The following is a 14,412-nucleotide window of genomic DNA, read 5'->3' on the forward strand; positions in this document are numbered from 1 at the left end:
TCCCCCTTTTTTTTTTTTTTTTTAATTAAGGTATCTATAATTAATTTATTTTAAAATTTGAAGATGTTATGGGTACCTAGAATAGCATGGTGTGATATATTTGGATTTTTAAATAATATCAACAATAATAATAAATCTAGCTCTTACATACCATTCTCAATCATAGCTCTTCAAGCACTTGCAAAAGGAAGTAAATATCACTATCACCATTTTACAGACTGGGAAATTGAGGCAGTGAGATGAAGTGATTTGCCCAAGGTCACCCAGAATGCCTGTGTCAGAACTAGAAATGGAACATGGCTCTCCTGAATCCCAGTGCATTGAGTAAGGCATTATGTAATTTGAATAAGGGAGGCGCTATTAGTTGTGTATCTCCATAACAATTTCATCCATATTGGCATTAGAGTAACAGGTCCCGCCTTATACTTTCCACCTGCAGTTTTTGGTGACTCTGGAGTTAAACCTGAAAAGTTTAAGTGGATGATTTTCCTAACTGGCTGCGTGTCTCTGAAGCCGTGTGCGTGCATGCTCCCGCCCTTGTGCACATACACATCTGCAGAAGTATATTTGTTCTGTGCAGCACAAGAAGACAAGACAAGACACCAGGAATGTGGTTTTTAACTAGGCTGCAGCTTTATTAAGAAATACATCCGGGAATTATCCAGAAATAACCTATCCAGTGCAAGTCATCCTTCCTTCCATAATTTGTATCTCTTGGGGGAGGGCTGCCAATAGCCCCCCCACTTCTTAAACCGATCCCAGGCCCATTGCTGGGACCCATCCTCCTCCTCTTATCTGAGGGTTAAAAGAGTAGGGAGAGGGGTTGTCTTCTCATTGGACCAGACATGAAGAATTCCAATCCCATTTGCTACCTTTTTGAGGAGGTCCTAATCCACTTCCAATTCTGGTTCATCAGGGAACCAGACCCCCATTGAACAAGTCTGTGCACTAGGCACCTGCCAAATTGTGACAAAATGAATTTTACAACCTAACCTACCCACTGGGTCCCTGGACTGCTGAGAGGAAGTTGAGAAACCCCCACACCACCCACGTTTATCTGGCAGTGAAGGAAAAATTCCTACCCAGCCTCAAAAAATAACTAGCATGATGCCCACAGCAAGGCCCCAAATCTGGTCCTATTCTAATCCCAAGGGGAAGGGAGAGGGAGCTTTTCTTTCCAGTGCGGAATGGCACCCTTGGGTGCATGGTAGCCAATAAGGTTATGCTGCAACCTTCTGTCTGACCAATCAGCCACATAGCCTCTCTCGTCTAGCCCATGGGAAAGAGAAGGGGGGGAGGGTGCAATCATTAAAAGGGCCAAGGGTTTTCTTTCCCCTGCTGGTCCAGACAAAACCTCACACCCCAGAGGCTGCCAGGAGGGTATTTTTAGAGAAGTGAATGCATCTTCATCTCCTGTGCTACTCCCTTCCATTCTGATTTGTAACATAGAACGTTTCTTGTAAGAAATAAATGTTTTGGTAGAAGATGTCAAAAAGAAAAGTCAATACCAGGAGTAAGTACTGGGCGAGAAAAAGTGGAAACAGTAGGTGCCACAGTCTCCGTGCCAAGGTCCCATACATTCTGAAATTCCATGGTCTGAGAATTTGCCATGGAGTCCACCCCTAGCTGGAGAACTAATTTGAGGCTTTCACTTTTAAAGTCGAACATTTCTAATCTTTATGGTTTTGAAGATAACCTTCGGAAGGTGACCTCAGTATAAACCAATTCAGTAGTTGTTGCTTTGAGTCTGCCAACAGCCTGAAACATTAAGTTGGTGTGGTGTGAACTGTCCCGTTTATTTGAACTAGAGGTGCTAGCTCTGAAACCTAAACACGCTACTTTAAATGTCAGCGTTACTAATTATTGCACTGCTGACCAACTGAGCAGAAATACCAAGCTACTGTCAGAATTCCAATATCCCAAACTGTTCCCCATGTCTCCCCAGGCACAAAATCCCCTCCCCTACTCAGTTGCGAAAACCTCCACATCTCCCTTCGCAACTTTGCTGATGAAATTAGGTGTTGGCACTACAGAAATCTGTGGCATATTGAACGCTAAAAGCATAGGGACAGGGTGAAATACATAAAATTAAACATCAAAGTAAATAACATAGGGGCTAAATTATTCATTTTACATAGATTGTAAGGCCAGAAGGGATCATTGTAATCATCTAGTTTAACCTCATATTCAATTCACTGAAGACCTCTGTTTTTTAATTTAAATGAAAGTGCCCTAAGATTTGCACCAGAGAGCTGCAAAATCCGGAGACTTTACCACCTAATTTAAATGCACCTGGGAGTGGAATTTAAGCAGCCTTGACCTTGGATATTTCAGTAATAGAGAGAGTGACTCATGCTTTTAATAAATAATGAAACCATCTCAATAATACAGAATTTAATGAGGGTCCTGCTATTTTTTTGGGTCTCAGCTGTGGCAGCATTGTTCTTTAATGGTATTTACAGAACAAGTATGCGCTGGAATAGCTTCCATGGGATGGACCAAAACTGGTTATTATGCAAGGGTTGATGATTGCTTTTAGCGTATAATATTGACTCTGCAACCATTTGTCTATATTTTCTTCAGGTAAAAGATTAGTTGTTAGCAAGAAGAAATAAATTAAATATAGCAGACGTATTTTCACCTAAGATTTTCTATTTGAAGTTTATTTTCTTCAATTCCGAATGATACTTTGGTGATCATCTTTTCCAGGAATCATAAGAATGTATTGAGTAAGGCAACAACTGTAACAGCAAAAATAATGGATTTAGCAGAACTGTACTTGAAAGTGCACATTGCATTCTTGCTACCAAGCATATAAGGGATGTTATGTTTATTCTTAGAATTTTGAGAGGAGACTGACTGAAAACATGGGACTGGACCCTCCTCTACAGTAAATCAGCTTTGAAGATGCTGCAGCTGATTTACACCAACCGAGGAACTGGCCTGTATTTCCCTAGTTGGTTCTTTCCCAGGTTGACCCAGATCATTCCTGAAAATCCATCCTACCCTCCTGGGCAGTTTTGTTTCTTAAAATTCAATAAGGCACAAATCCAGGGCCCACAGCTTAGCATATCTATGCTTGAAAAACCATGGCATTGTGATGTTGGTACAGTAGAAAGGGCATGATTCCATTCCACCACCCTGCATAGGTACTCCAACCCATGCCCTTTTAGCCGGATTTTGTACAGGGAACAAAAATGTGACCCTAAAACCTCTGAGGAGAAAAAGTTCTGGAAGCTCGAGAGATTCTTCAAAAGAAATATACTAATTAGAACTCCTTGACTAGACAAAAATGTATTAATGTTGGTTATGAATCCTTTACTACTATAATTGGTTTTGATTTAAGCAGAACTTGTAAATCCCATGGGTTACAGTGGAGAAAGTAGTCTATCTTTGCTGGCGCCTCTGCCTAGCCCTCTGCCTGAGCCGTCGGATTGACAGACTAATGGGCTGCTTTCCAAATTTCTCCATGATTTCTTTGATTCGTGCAAGGTTGGTTTTGCTGATTGTGAAGTCACACAGAGTGGCTCCCATGTCATAACCTACTGCACAGTTCTTGGTGGAAGAGGTATAGCCCTCTGCTTTTGCAGTGACCATATAGTCTCCTGGGTTCAGGAGACGCCAGTAATCCCCATCACTTGCTGTTAAAGAAAACAGAAAAGAAGATTTTCAGACTATTGCTTTTTTTGATAGAAAGGTCAACACTTCTCTGCTATAAAGGTCTCCGTTAGGTCTATGGCCTGAAGTTACACATGTCGGACTTGAGCCTCATGTCCAGTTATCCTCCCCTTGGCTGTAGTTGGTACCCGACCCAGAAGGATGTGGAGCACCAAAGATGGCTGTGTTCCTTCTTTACAATCTTCTTCCCCACCAATTTTGGGATTACCTTGGTGGCAATTTGGCTCCTGGCACAAGCTCATACAGCCTTGGGGGCTCATCCTCACCCAAGAATTGCTGAAGTGCAGTAGTGCTCAGGCCATGTCCTGTCCCACCGCCACATCCCAACCCTGGGGGTAATGCGAGGGGCTATATAGGGCTGGCTACACTGGATCTATTTCACCCAAGGATTCCTCTACAACAAGCAGCTGGCTAGGTCTGCTAGTTGTCTTGGGCCACCAGAGCAACACAAAGCAACTGACCAGGCTCCAGGAAACTGGCCCATGATATACGGAGCATTTGCTTGACAATGCCCTACTTCTCAATAACAGTATGTTTTAACCAAAAACTCTTCGTTCTTTGGAGCCTTTTTTATGGCCTTCAAATGGAAAATAATTAAGATGTGCTTGATTTCAAGTCAACTCACAATTTGGAAAATTAATACAGAGCTGACTGCTGACTGCAACTATGTAGCCCTTACCATGGAAATATAAATGAAGCTTTCATATGCTAAGCAATGAAAAAAAATGCCACTGTGAAAAAGTCATTACTATTTTCATTTCCCATCCTAATTGTCTGTAACTCAATAAAAAATAGTACCATTTTCCCAAACAGAATTCTCCGGACAGGTGAGATACATACAGGGCTGAAAGAAGGGTTTAAAATAACCTGTTTCCCAGCACCTTTACCCAAACTAAGTTTGATCTGAACAGTTTGACATTTTGTTGAATTAAAATACATCCACAATAATTCTTTGACATCCCACATTTGCTACTTGGGGGTCCTCTCACCGCTGCCCTCAGCATACAGCAATCATATGATTGCTGTAATAATATCAATTCATTGATAGAGAGTAATTTCATATGTAATTTAGGCCATGATTTTCAACAAAGTACTTATTCACATGCCTAACTTTAACACATGAAAAGTCCCATTGTAGCTCCTTGAACTACATCCCTGGATAAAGCAAAGCACATGCCTCACTACCTCGTTGAATCAGGGCTTTAATGATTTTCCTTACAGAAGATATCCATGGCTTAACGTTTACCCAATTATATGGACAATCTTTGGTCTTCTAGTGACGTTATTTTAAGCAGCAAATATGCTTAGTAATGGATTGAAAGAGGGGATGAAACCCAGCTTACTGTAAAATCTTATTTATTTTACAATTTACCCTCGGAAAACCTGCTGAGTTGTAAGAATGCATTTTTCAAGAGTTCCTAGAATCAAATACTATATATAAAGAAATGTGACATCTCCCACAGGAAGAGCTATTGTAATGTTCATGTGAAATGACATTACTATTATTGGCTCTGGGCCTGGGCGACTTCCAATACAGTGTTACTAAAATGAAAGACAATTTAGATGAAAAGATTGTGTACTGGGAATAAGACGACAGGCTATGCTGGTGCTGGGCTACATACTTTATTTCTTGCATTTATGTAAAGAAATAAAATTGTGTATTGGGGGCTGGAGAAGATAGCCATCATGCATAGACATAGCAGGAATTAGCAAAAAAAATAAAATAAAATAAAAATAAAAAAAAGCATTGTTAATCATCTCCTGGCATTATTGTAAAAGAGTACATAACTGACACATCTGGTCAAGTTACTTCTCAGATAGTAAAGAAGGCTCATATTTTTCTACCAACCAATTTGAGAGTATTTTAAAAGATGGAGATGGATCACATTCTCTGTTGTCGTTCGGGACCAGGGGTGAGTTGGATAGGGAGGGGGTATGATGGAGCTTGGCTTCACTGTGCCTGTCCTGCACTGGGGTAGGGTCCGACACTAGAATTGGTTTGGGGTTGGCCTTGAGAATCCACCTTGGTTCCAGGTGCACAGGAATAACTGGGTGTATTTTCTCCCAGACCAAGTGGGTGGTGAATAGTGTAGAGATTAACTCTGCCCTACTCCCAATATGCTGGCCAGCACATCTGTGCTTTTACGGTAGGGTGTCGAACTTCGGTGGTATATAGACTAGCAGCAAATTACTTACTTCTCTGGAGCAAGAGGAAACAAAGGCAATTTGTCTCAGAGAAGTGTGTCTCGGCCACAGTGCCTCGTGAATATTACTGTGGTGGTGCAGTTTATGCATCACCCTTTTACAAGGTTGTGCCTAAAGACACAATTAGCCTTTGGTGCATCCACATATTTCTGAAAAACATTTGTTGGGTATTTAAGCATAGCTTGAGAAATACTATAAAAGAAGCTACACATTCAACCACCACCACCAGGAAATAATTAAAGAGCTAGATACAAACTATTGGCAGGATTTATTTATTTAGCTCTCTTCTGTTTTAAAACAAGTTGAGTTCATTCCAAGAGTCTGCTTCTGTTACCCATCATTTAATCTCCGGGAACTAAGAGATGTCATTCTTTGGGCTAAATGAACGACAGCAAAAATTCCTCTGCAGATGGTAAGAGAGATGTGACCAAAAATACAGGGGTCTCAGTGAATATTAAGATATAGTACAGTACCTCTTTATGTTTACTAAAGTAAGTTAAAATAGCAGCACATAATAAGAGAGACAATCAAATTAATATATGTAAATAGACTCCAGAACATATTTTGATCTTGTTAACAAGGTGACAGATAATAAAATAAAATAAAAATTAGGAGGAATAAATTATAATGGACCAGATCTTCAGCTGGTGTGAATGAGTGTAGTTCCATCGAAGTCAGTGAAGTTATTCTAACTTACACCACCTGAGGATCTCTCTCAATGCCTTATTACCAAAAAAAAGGCAAAAAAGGTAAGTGGGCATAGTGCACTCATCTACTTCTCCCCTTCCCCCTGTCCTGCAACAGGAATGGACAGCGTCTCAGCTCCACCCCTACAATAGACTAGTCAACACAGCTGAGCTGGCACAAAGGGTGTTGCATGTTGGTGCTGGTAAAGGCCTGAAACTTAGGGGAGGCAGAGAGGGAACTGTACCTCAGAAAGGTGCCTCTGATACATTATGCCTCCCAAAGCTATTCTTGGGGTGATGCAGCTTGTGTGCCACTTTTTCCCCAGGATTGTGCCTGACCCTAAAGGCTAGAGTGTGCCTTTAAGCACAGCCCTGGGTAATGGGGATGTTTGAACCCCATCATCCCAACGGTAGACACAGGAGCCAATGGAATAACAAGAGAAGCAAGGTGCTACTTGACATTCTTAAGGTCATTGAAATCAGGCCCTAAATAGAAATAAGATATGTTTAAAATAACTTTTTAATTGTATATATCTCAGTAAGAGACTACCCAATGACCTCTGCTAGGTAGTCTTTGAAAAATGAAAAAAAAAAAAGTCCAAATGGGTTTGTTCTGCCAATTAATGAACTTATTTCCAAGGGTCATCTTACAGAGCCCAGTTCACCTGTAACCATAATACCATATAATCACCTCTACCCAATCAATAATTATATCTGCATCAAGAAAAAGAATAGAACAATCTGTTCAAGTCCCTGGTCTTATAAAATCAATAATAATAGGCTAATTGAAATGATCATCAGCAGAGAATCACCAATGTACTACTCCCATCAGATACATTGTACAACAAAGTGAAAGTAACAGAAGGTTCTTTCTACCCTACAGAAGGAAGATGAGAAATTTCCTGGAACAAGTATATAATAGATAGCTTATTGTAGACACAATTCTCGTCTGCTTAATAGGGTAGTTGACTCCATTTACATACCCCCCAAAAAAGCAGATCTTTTAAAAAGTTAATAATTATAATCCATTTTAAAACAAAACTTAGACAGGTAAAGATAGTTGCCCAGATTCTCCTCTCATTTACACCAATTATGACCGAGTGAAACTCCATTGCTTTCATGGATATATTCCTGATTTAAACAGGTATAAAAGAGGGAAGAACAAGGTCCCTTGAAGATAATTAAATTTTTTTCTCTGCAGTTCTGTGTGTCATTTCAGCTTAGTGGCTGTCCCATAAAATTTCCAGTTTCATAGACTAATGACAGCCCATCCCCTTTATCTACATAATGTAAGGCAAGATAGAAGTTCTTTGTTTCCATCTCTAAATAAAGTATCTTTTACACCTTCCAGTTTATGCAAAAGAACAATAATTATACTTTCTTTTTGACTATTAATAGTTAGAGGTGGACCTGAGTCAGACAGTTCTGATCCAGACCTGCACCTGAACTGCTTCCAAGTCCCAGAGTATTTGCAGAGTGGATTCTGGGGTCTTCCCTAACTTTATCATTATACATTCATCGGAGATTCCTCTCCATATGCACTCATATTTGAAATGTCTCTAAATTATCCAGTATTCTATAGTGTGATATCCAAAGTAACCCAGGATATTGAGGGACTGGATTAAACATCCATTGCATTTATTAAATTCTCAGCATAATAAAACCTACACTTTATGGCTGTCTTCCGGGTTAGTGAAAAGACAACTGATTATTTTCATTCCCTCTTTTGTTTCCCAGTAGCCCCATTTTGAAATATTTCAGGAAGAGTCATAATTGCCTTACTAAATAGCTGCAATTCAATGTTTTCTCTCACAGCAGACGTAGTGAAGTTGAAATAAAAGTAATCATAACTGGGCTAAATTTTCTAGATTTATTATTGAGTCAGCTAACCTAAAGTAGCAGATATCTGAGACTCAGAACTTGCGTACCTAAAACTGCTAGAGCCTCCCTTCCCCCCCTCCCCCCCATTGCTTATCTGTGTCAGACAACTGTACAAGTAGATCTCAGATTCAATGATGAATAGATAATAGGACACCCAGTATACCAGATTAATTGCTTTCCCTCATTCTAATACCAAACCAACCCTTGAGTGTATAGCCATCATATTCTTACATTTGTTCACAAAATTACCACCTCTGCATGTGATATTTCTGAGACTGATAGAACCCTAGAGGTAGTGATCTAAGTATGCTGTTTGCAATGATTATATGCTTCAACATCAGAGCTAATGCTATTCCTGATCATCTCTATACAAGTAACTCACAGATCTACCTCTCCACTCTGGTCCTCTCTCTTTCTGTCCAAATTAAAATCTCAGCCTGTTTTATGTCTTTTTGTGCATGCCCAGCCACCAGATTAAGCTCAACATGTCCAAAACAGAGCTCTTAACTTTCCCACCAGCCCTCCTCCCCCTTTTCAGTGATAGTGGATGCCACCATTATCCTCCCTATCACTCCAGCATGTAACCTGAATATTATCTTCTTCTCAGCCTTCTCTCTAGATACTCATATCAAAGATGTATCTAATTTTTTCCTCATCTTCCAGCATAACATCTCTGAAATCTAGCTTTTCCTCTACATCCACGCAGCTAAAACTTATCTACATCGCCATCATCTGGCTTCTCGACTACCGCAACTTCGTCTTCCCTTGCCTTGATAAATGCAATCTTGCCCCCAATTAAATCCATTCAAAATGATGCTGTAAAGATCATTTTCCTGCCTTGTTTCTTTGATCATATCATCTCTGTCTTTGCATCCCACCACTGACTCTCCCCTCCCTATGACATCGAACTATTCATCTTTACTTACAAGACTATTCCTACCCACCTATCATCTCTCACATGCTATCAAAAATCAACTCTCATTTTTCTAGTAATGCCAGTCTTCCTCACCCACTCGTTACATTTTCAAAGAAACCTTTTTGTGTTTTCTCTCATGCTGTACCTCACACATGGGAGATGCTCCCTGTAAACATTTGCAAAGCCACCTCGTTGTCCTCTTTCAAATTCTTCCTTAAAACTGTCTTCTTTTGTGATGCCTACAAGAATCTGACAACTATTATGCAGTTAGTGTGCTGAGACCACCGTCTATTATGCTAATCATTACAGTATCATCATTTCCTGGTGCTCCTTCATCTGTTTGTTGTACCCATCTGTTGTCTCTCATCATGTACTCAGATTGTAAGCTCCTCAAGGCAGAGACCATCTCTTAATGTATTTCCATGGCACTTAGCACAAAGGGACCCTGGTGTATGATTGGGGACCCTAGGCACTACCAATGCAATATAAATAATAATAATAAACTAGTTCAAAAGTACTTCGGGAAAGTCTAAATATTTAATCTAACGTCCAGACCTCTGAATAGCCCTGGGTGTATTCTGAACTTGTTGGATCACATTTGTTTAATCAATACTGTGAAAATACTGAAAGCATACATTTATTAACTTACTGTTTGTAATATAAATCCAGAACAGAAATTCTTTGAGAGTGAAATTCCCCTGTGTGGAGTAACCTTTCCACTGGGTCCCACTGAACTCTGTGGAGATTCCACCAAGAGTATGCAGTGGAACTGTAAAACTCTGAAGAGTATGAGATCCTTCTCTTCCTACAACAGCTGCTTCACCTTTGGATGCTCATTCAAACCAGACCTCTAAATCTTTCAGGTTCCCTTAACCATCAATAACCACAGAAGCACCCTTTACTATTATTAACTGGTGCTCTAATTCCTTTTGGCTAGAAAGTCACAGCCCTTACTTGGCCACACATGGGAGCGAGCAAGGCCTCCCTTATTCCCCAGCTCGGCCTTGTTCAGACTGCGACTTCAACTGCATTGGAGAGAGCAGGGGCTACTTACCCAATGCCTGCCACTGCAAGAAGTAGGTAGGGAGGGGGAAGAAAAGGACAAGAAGCAGGAGGAGCCCTGGATCCCCTCCCTACTTTCTGGTCAGAGTAGCTGCTCCATGAAATGGAGTGAAGTTACTTACGCCTCTTCCAGAGCAAGGCAACTGAGTCACAATTCATTCTTTGGTGCACTCCTAGGGCACTGGAGCTACGTGCAGTCCCCCACTCCAGGCAGACTGTAAAGTTACAATGTAGACCTATATTTGTTTACAATAAATCTACGGATTTGTGTAGATGCTTTTTTTTTTTTTCTTACCTGTGCGAATGTCGTGGTTGACACCCTCTACTGAAATAATAGCATTTGGAATTCCCTTTCCAGATACGTCCCTTACCATGCCTTTGATGCCCCGATGGACCTATTAATGGAACAAATCAATGGAAACCTATTACACAACAACGAAAAGCAAATATCATCAAACAGTCACATCTGCATGATAAAACAAGTCGTTAATTTGATCATGACTATGCTCTATTCAGTCAGAAATCTTGGATGAAAGATATAATTAATCTATCCCCCAATTTAAAAATTACATTTCGTCTCCAATGTAAAATCGAAGTCTTCTCCCCATGTTTGCATATTGCAGTAGGTAAAATGGCATGCATTCTCAAAGCATATAAAATATATATATATAAACAGCATCTGTTGGTTTTTGTATCTTCTTTACGAATAATATAGTTTTGAAATATTGCTATCAACATAAAATTAAATTTCTAGGCATCAGCTACTTTTGACTTCACTTTTTTTTTTATAGAACTTTTGTAGTTATGAATTTAAGAGAGAGCCAGATAAAACAATGAAAAGTAGCAAGTCAAAGGGGTTTTTCATCTGATTGTTTTTGATCAAATACTGCACTCTTGTAAAATTTTAACATGCTTCATTATTTTGTCCACTTAAACTAAAATAATCTGATATTTCAAAAATACTGGCAGAATTTTTTAAGGGTCAGGTTTCTATTATATGTGACAAAAATGTTCATAATTCAAAACACAGATGACAAGTGAAACCTTTCTGTGAAAGAATTAACTACCACACAGGGTTTTACTGACCTGAAATGAAACATGTTAGCCCTTGTGAGATCATAAGGTGTGTGTGGAGAACTAGCAAACTTTGGATAAGAAAGTATAAAGATTTTGCCAGTGTTTTAAACAATGCCTAGTTCCATGGGTATTTGTATAAAGTTGCTGAGTTTCTCTTTAGCAGGAGCATTCTGAATTTTAAAGGTCAAATCTGGACTCTACCTGTAATGCAATGTAAGTGCTGCGGTTGAGATTTCCAAACCAGCATGAGAACCAATGGAAGATAAATAATTAAGCTAATGGACGATATAGGTCTGAATCCCATTGGCTGCTTTAAAAGCTGTGGAGGACAACCCATTGAGAGCTCCTGTAGGAATCAGCACAGGGCTGAACTCTTTGGCATCTGTCTGCAGGATCAGGTAGAAGGTGAACAACCTGGGGGATTAGCAAGGGTATAGTAAGTACCTCTGCAAACTGTGTGGCTCCACTGGACTGAAACCTTACCTACAGGAAAACACAGCAGGTCATAGTAATTGCAAAGGAAGACTTTCACTCAGGCCCCTTTCAAAGTGAATTCTAATTTGAAAGGATTGGGAAAGGTATTCTCATTCATACCTGTTCCATAAAAACAATCAGGGACTCTCGGTTGTTTTCCCATTCTTCAGGTAACTCGCTCTCATGAGGATATTTGTCACAGCCCACATAGATGGATAGCTCAAAGCAGTTTGTGTGCAGGTAACTAAAGTCATTTATACCTGTTGATGCAATAAAAGAAGAAAATCTTTAGAATCATAAAATACTGCCCTTGTTTATTCTGTGCACCGCACCTGATTATATTAATCAAAGGACAGAATACCTGAAGAGCACAAAGCAGTCTGCAGTTTCGGCAGGAAAATGTTGCTTTAAAAATTCCATCAATATATTAATTAAAATAGACTCGTATAACATTGTGCCAATAGAAACAAAATCTAAATTGCACTTCTAACAAAGTAACAGCTTAACAGCTCCATGAAACTTGATGCAAACTTTTAAAGTTTTCCTATAGACAAGAATGTCCATTTTCATTTTATCCCATTTAAAACAGGGAACTGAGTAGTGTAGTACATGATAAACCAAGATGAATATATATATATATATTACCACATATATATATCTGGGCAGGCGCTGCTAGGCTCATGCCCAATATGAGCCTGGTTGAAATCATTTCTCTTATTGAACATATGTGTGAGGCTGCTGAGTGGCAGCGTGTGAAAGTATGGACTACCTTGTCACCAGTGCAGTTATGACACCCAGCATTAATTTCAGTCACCTCTAGGCAGAAAGTGGCAGAACCCTCTTGCTGTCCCAGGGTCTAAGAGAATTTGGGATCTAAATGAAAAATAGTTGGATTAAGCTTATTCCAGATAAGATGGACGTCATGCTGATGGGAAGGAAGGATGTGCTTGGAGGAAATAGCAGGAAATATGACCTCAACTTCTACTGAGGTGTATGTCCTTCTCTTGTCCAGGAGGCGCTAAACTTTGGGATTCTAATGGGCTCTTAAATTAAGCCTGGCTGCCCATATAATAGCAATTCCCAGAAATGTCAACTTTCATTATGTCCTTCCCTTCTGATGTCCCAGTTCTAGTTCCAAGCTTTTGTCACCTCCAGGCAGGATTACTGCAATGCACCATATCTTGGCCTAACCGAGAAGGTCGGACCACAACTACAGATGATCCAGCATGCAGCATCCTGCCTGCTAAGAGGAATGTATTGATAAGAGCAAATAATACCAATACTTCACACAGACTGCCATTCCAATACCAAGTACAATTCAAGATCCAGTGTCCAAATTCTACTCTCATTTTTACTGGAAGTCTGGAGTAACTCCACCAACTTCATCAACATCAGTAAAACTGAGCAGAATTCTTCTCATGGTCCTCACCATCAAAGCGCTAAATGGAGGAAGAACTAAGCTATTTCAAAGACCACCTGTTTCCTCTAACTTTCCATGGAGACACAATGCTGATAACGCCCAGCTTCTAACTCAGAGGGCTCAGCAGCACTGTATTTTCCCTAGAGACGTGAAAACTCTTGTAGACCATTCAGTAGCTGCGCTGGATTGAAGAGGGACGGTGGATTGATATTAGTAAGCACTGGTGTGGGGGCAATGAGCTCATTTATACCATTCTTCAATGCCCATATGCAGAGTGAGTGTGGGGGTTTTTTTCCAGTTATTAACAAACAGAATTGTAAACAGTACAAATTATTTTCTTACTGAAGTAGTAAATATGAGGGAGTCATATAACAGATAGGGGAAAAAACAAGAGAGTTGAGGCCATACAGGTTACGATGATCTTTGACTACTAGGGGTAAATATGCCCAATGGCCTGTGATGGGATATTAGACGGGATGGGTTCTGAGTTACTACAGAGAATTCTTTCTGGGTGTCTGGCTGGTGAGTCTTGCCCACATGCTCAGGGTTTAGCTGATCACCATATTTGGGGTCGGGAAGGAATTTTCTCCCAGCTCAGATTGGGAGGTTTTCACCTTCCTCTGCAGCATGGGGCACGGGTCATTTGCTTGTGGATTCTCTGTTCCCTGAAGGCTTTAAATCATTATTTGAGGACTTCAATAACTCAGTCTTAGGTTAGGGGTCTATTACAGGAGTGGATAGGTGAAGTTCTGTGGCCTGTGTTGTGCAGGAGGTCAGACTAGATGATCATAATGGTCCCTTCTGACCTTAGAGTCTATGAGTCATGTTTGGCGTCCTTTTGCTTGTAAGCAGTGGGATGACACTATATTCATAGAGCCTGGCTCAGTGAGAGAACTAGGGGCTGCACTTTTGTTTCCTATGCTGCAAAAGATCAAAATTAGTATCATTGTCTCCTTCTAAAGATGTCCATTAGAGATGTGTTCTAACCAACCACCCCTGAACTTTGAGTAAGC

General features: G+C 40.2%; 1 protein-coding gene across 3 annotated transcripts in view; it reads right to left on the reverse strand.

The window, feature by feature from the left end:
• Positions 1–3,244: 3,244 nt before the first annotated feature.
• The window catches only part of CPXM2 (carboxypeptidase X, M14 family member 2), a 103,761-nt gene continuing 92,593 nt past the window's right edge, over positions 3,245–14,412 (reverse strand). For 2 of the 3 annotated variants that reach the window (XM_067533390.1, XM_067533389.1), the window contains exons 12-14: positions 12,100–12,239; positions 10,724–10,823; positions 3,245–3,641 (exon numbers count right to left, since the gene is read on the reverse strand). In XM_067533390.1, the coding sequence (XP_067389491.1) occupies positions 3,388–3,641; positions 10,724–10,823; positions 12,100–12,239 (494 nt within the window). In that variant the 3' untranslated portion in view covers positions 3,245–3,387. Of the gene's footprint in view, positions 3,642–6,231; positions 6,287–10,723; positions 10,824–12,099; positions 12,240–14,412 lie in introns of those variants that run through there. The other variant, XM_067533391.1, reaches the window with a different exon arrangement.

Source organism: Emydura macquarii, unplaced genomic scaffold, assembly GCF_026122565.2.
Source record: "Emydura macquarii macquarii isolate MOO-44397 ecotype Brisbane River unplaced genomic scaffold, CSIRO-AGI_Emac_v2 contig_3343, whole genome shotgun sequence".
NCBI lineage: Eukaryota > Metazoa > Chordata > Testudines > Chelidae > Emydura > Emydura macquarii.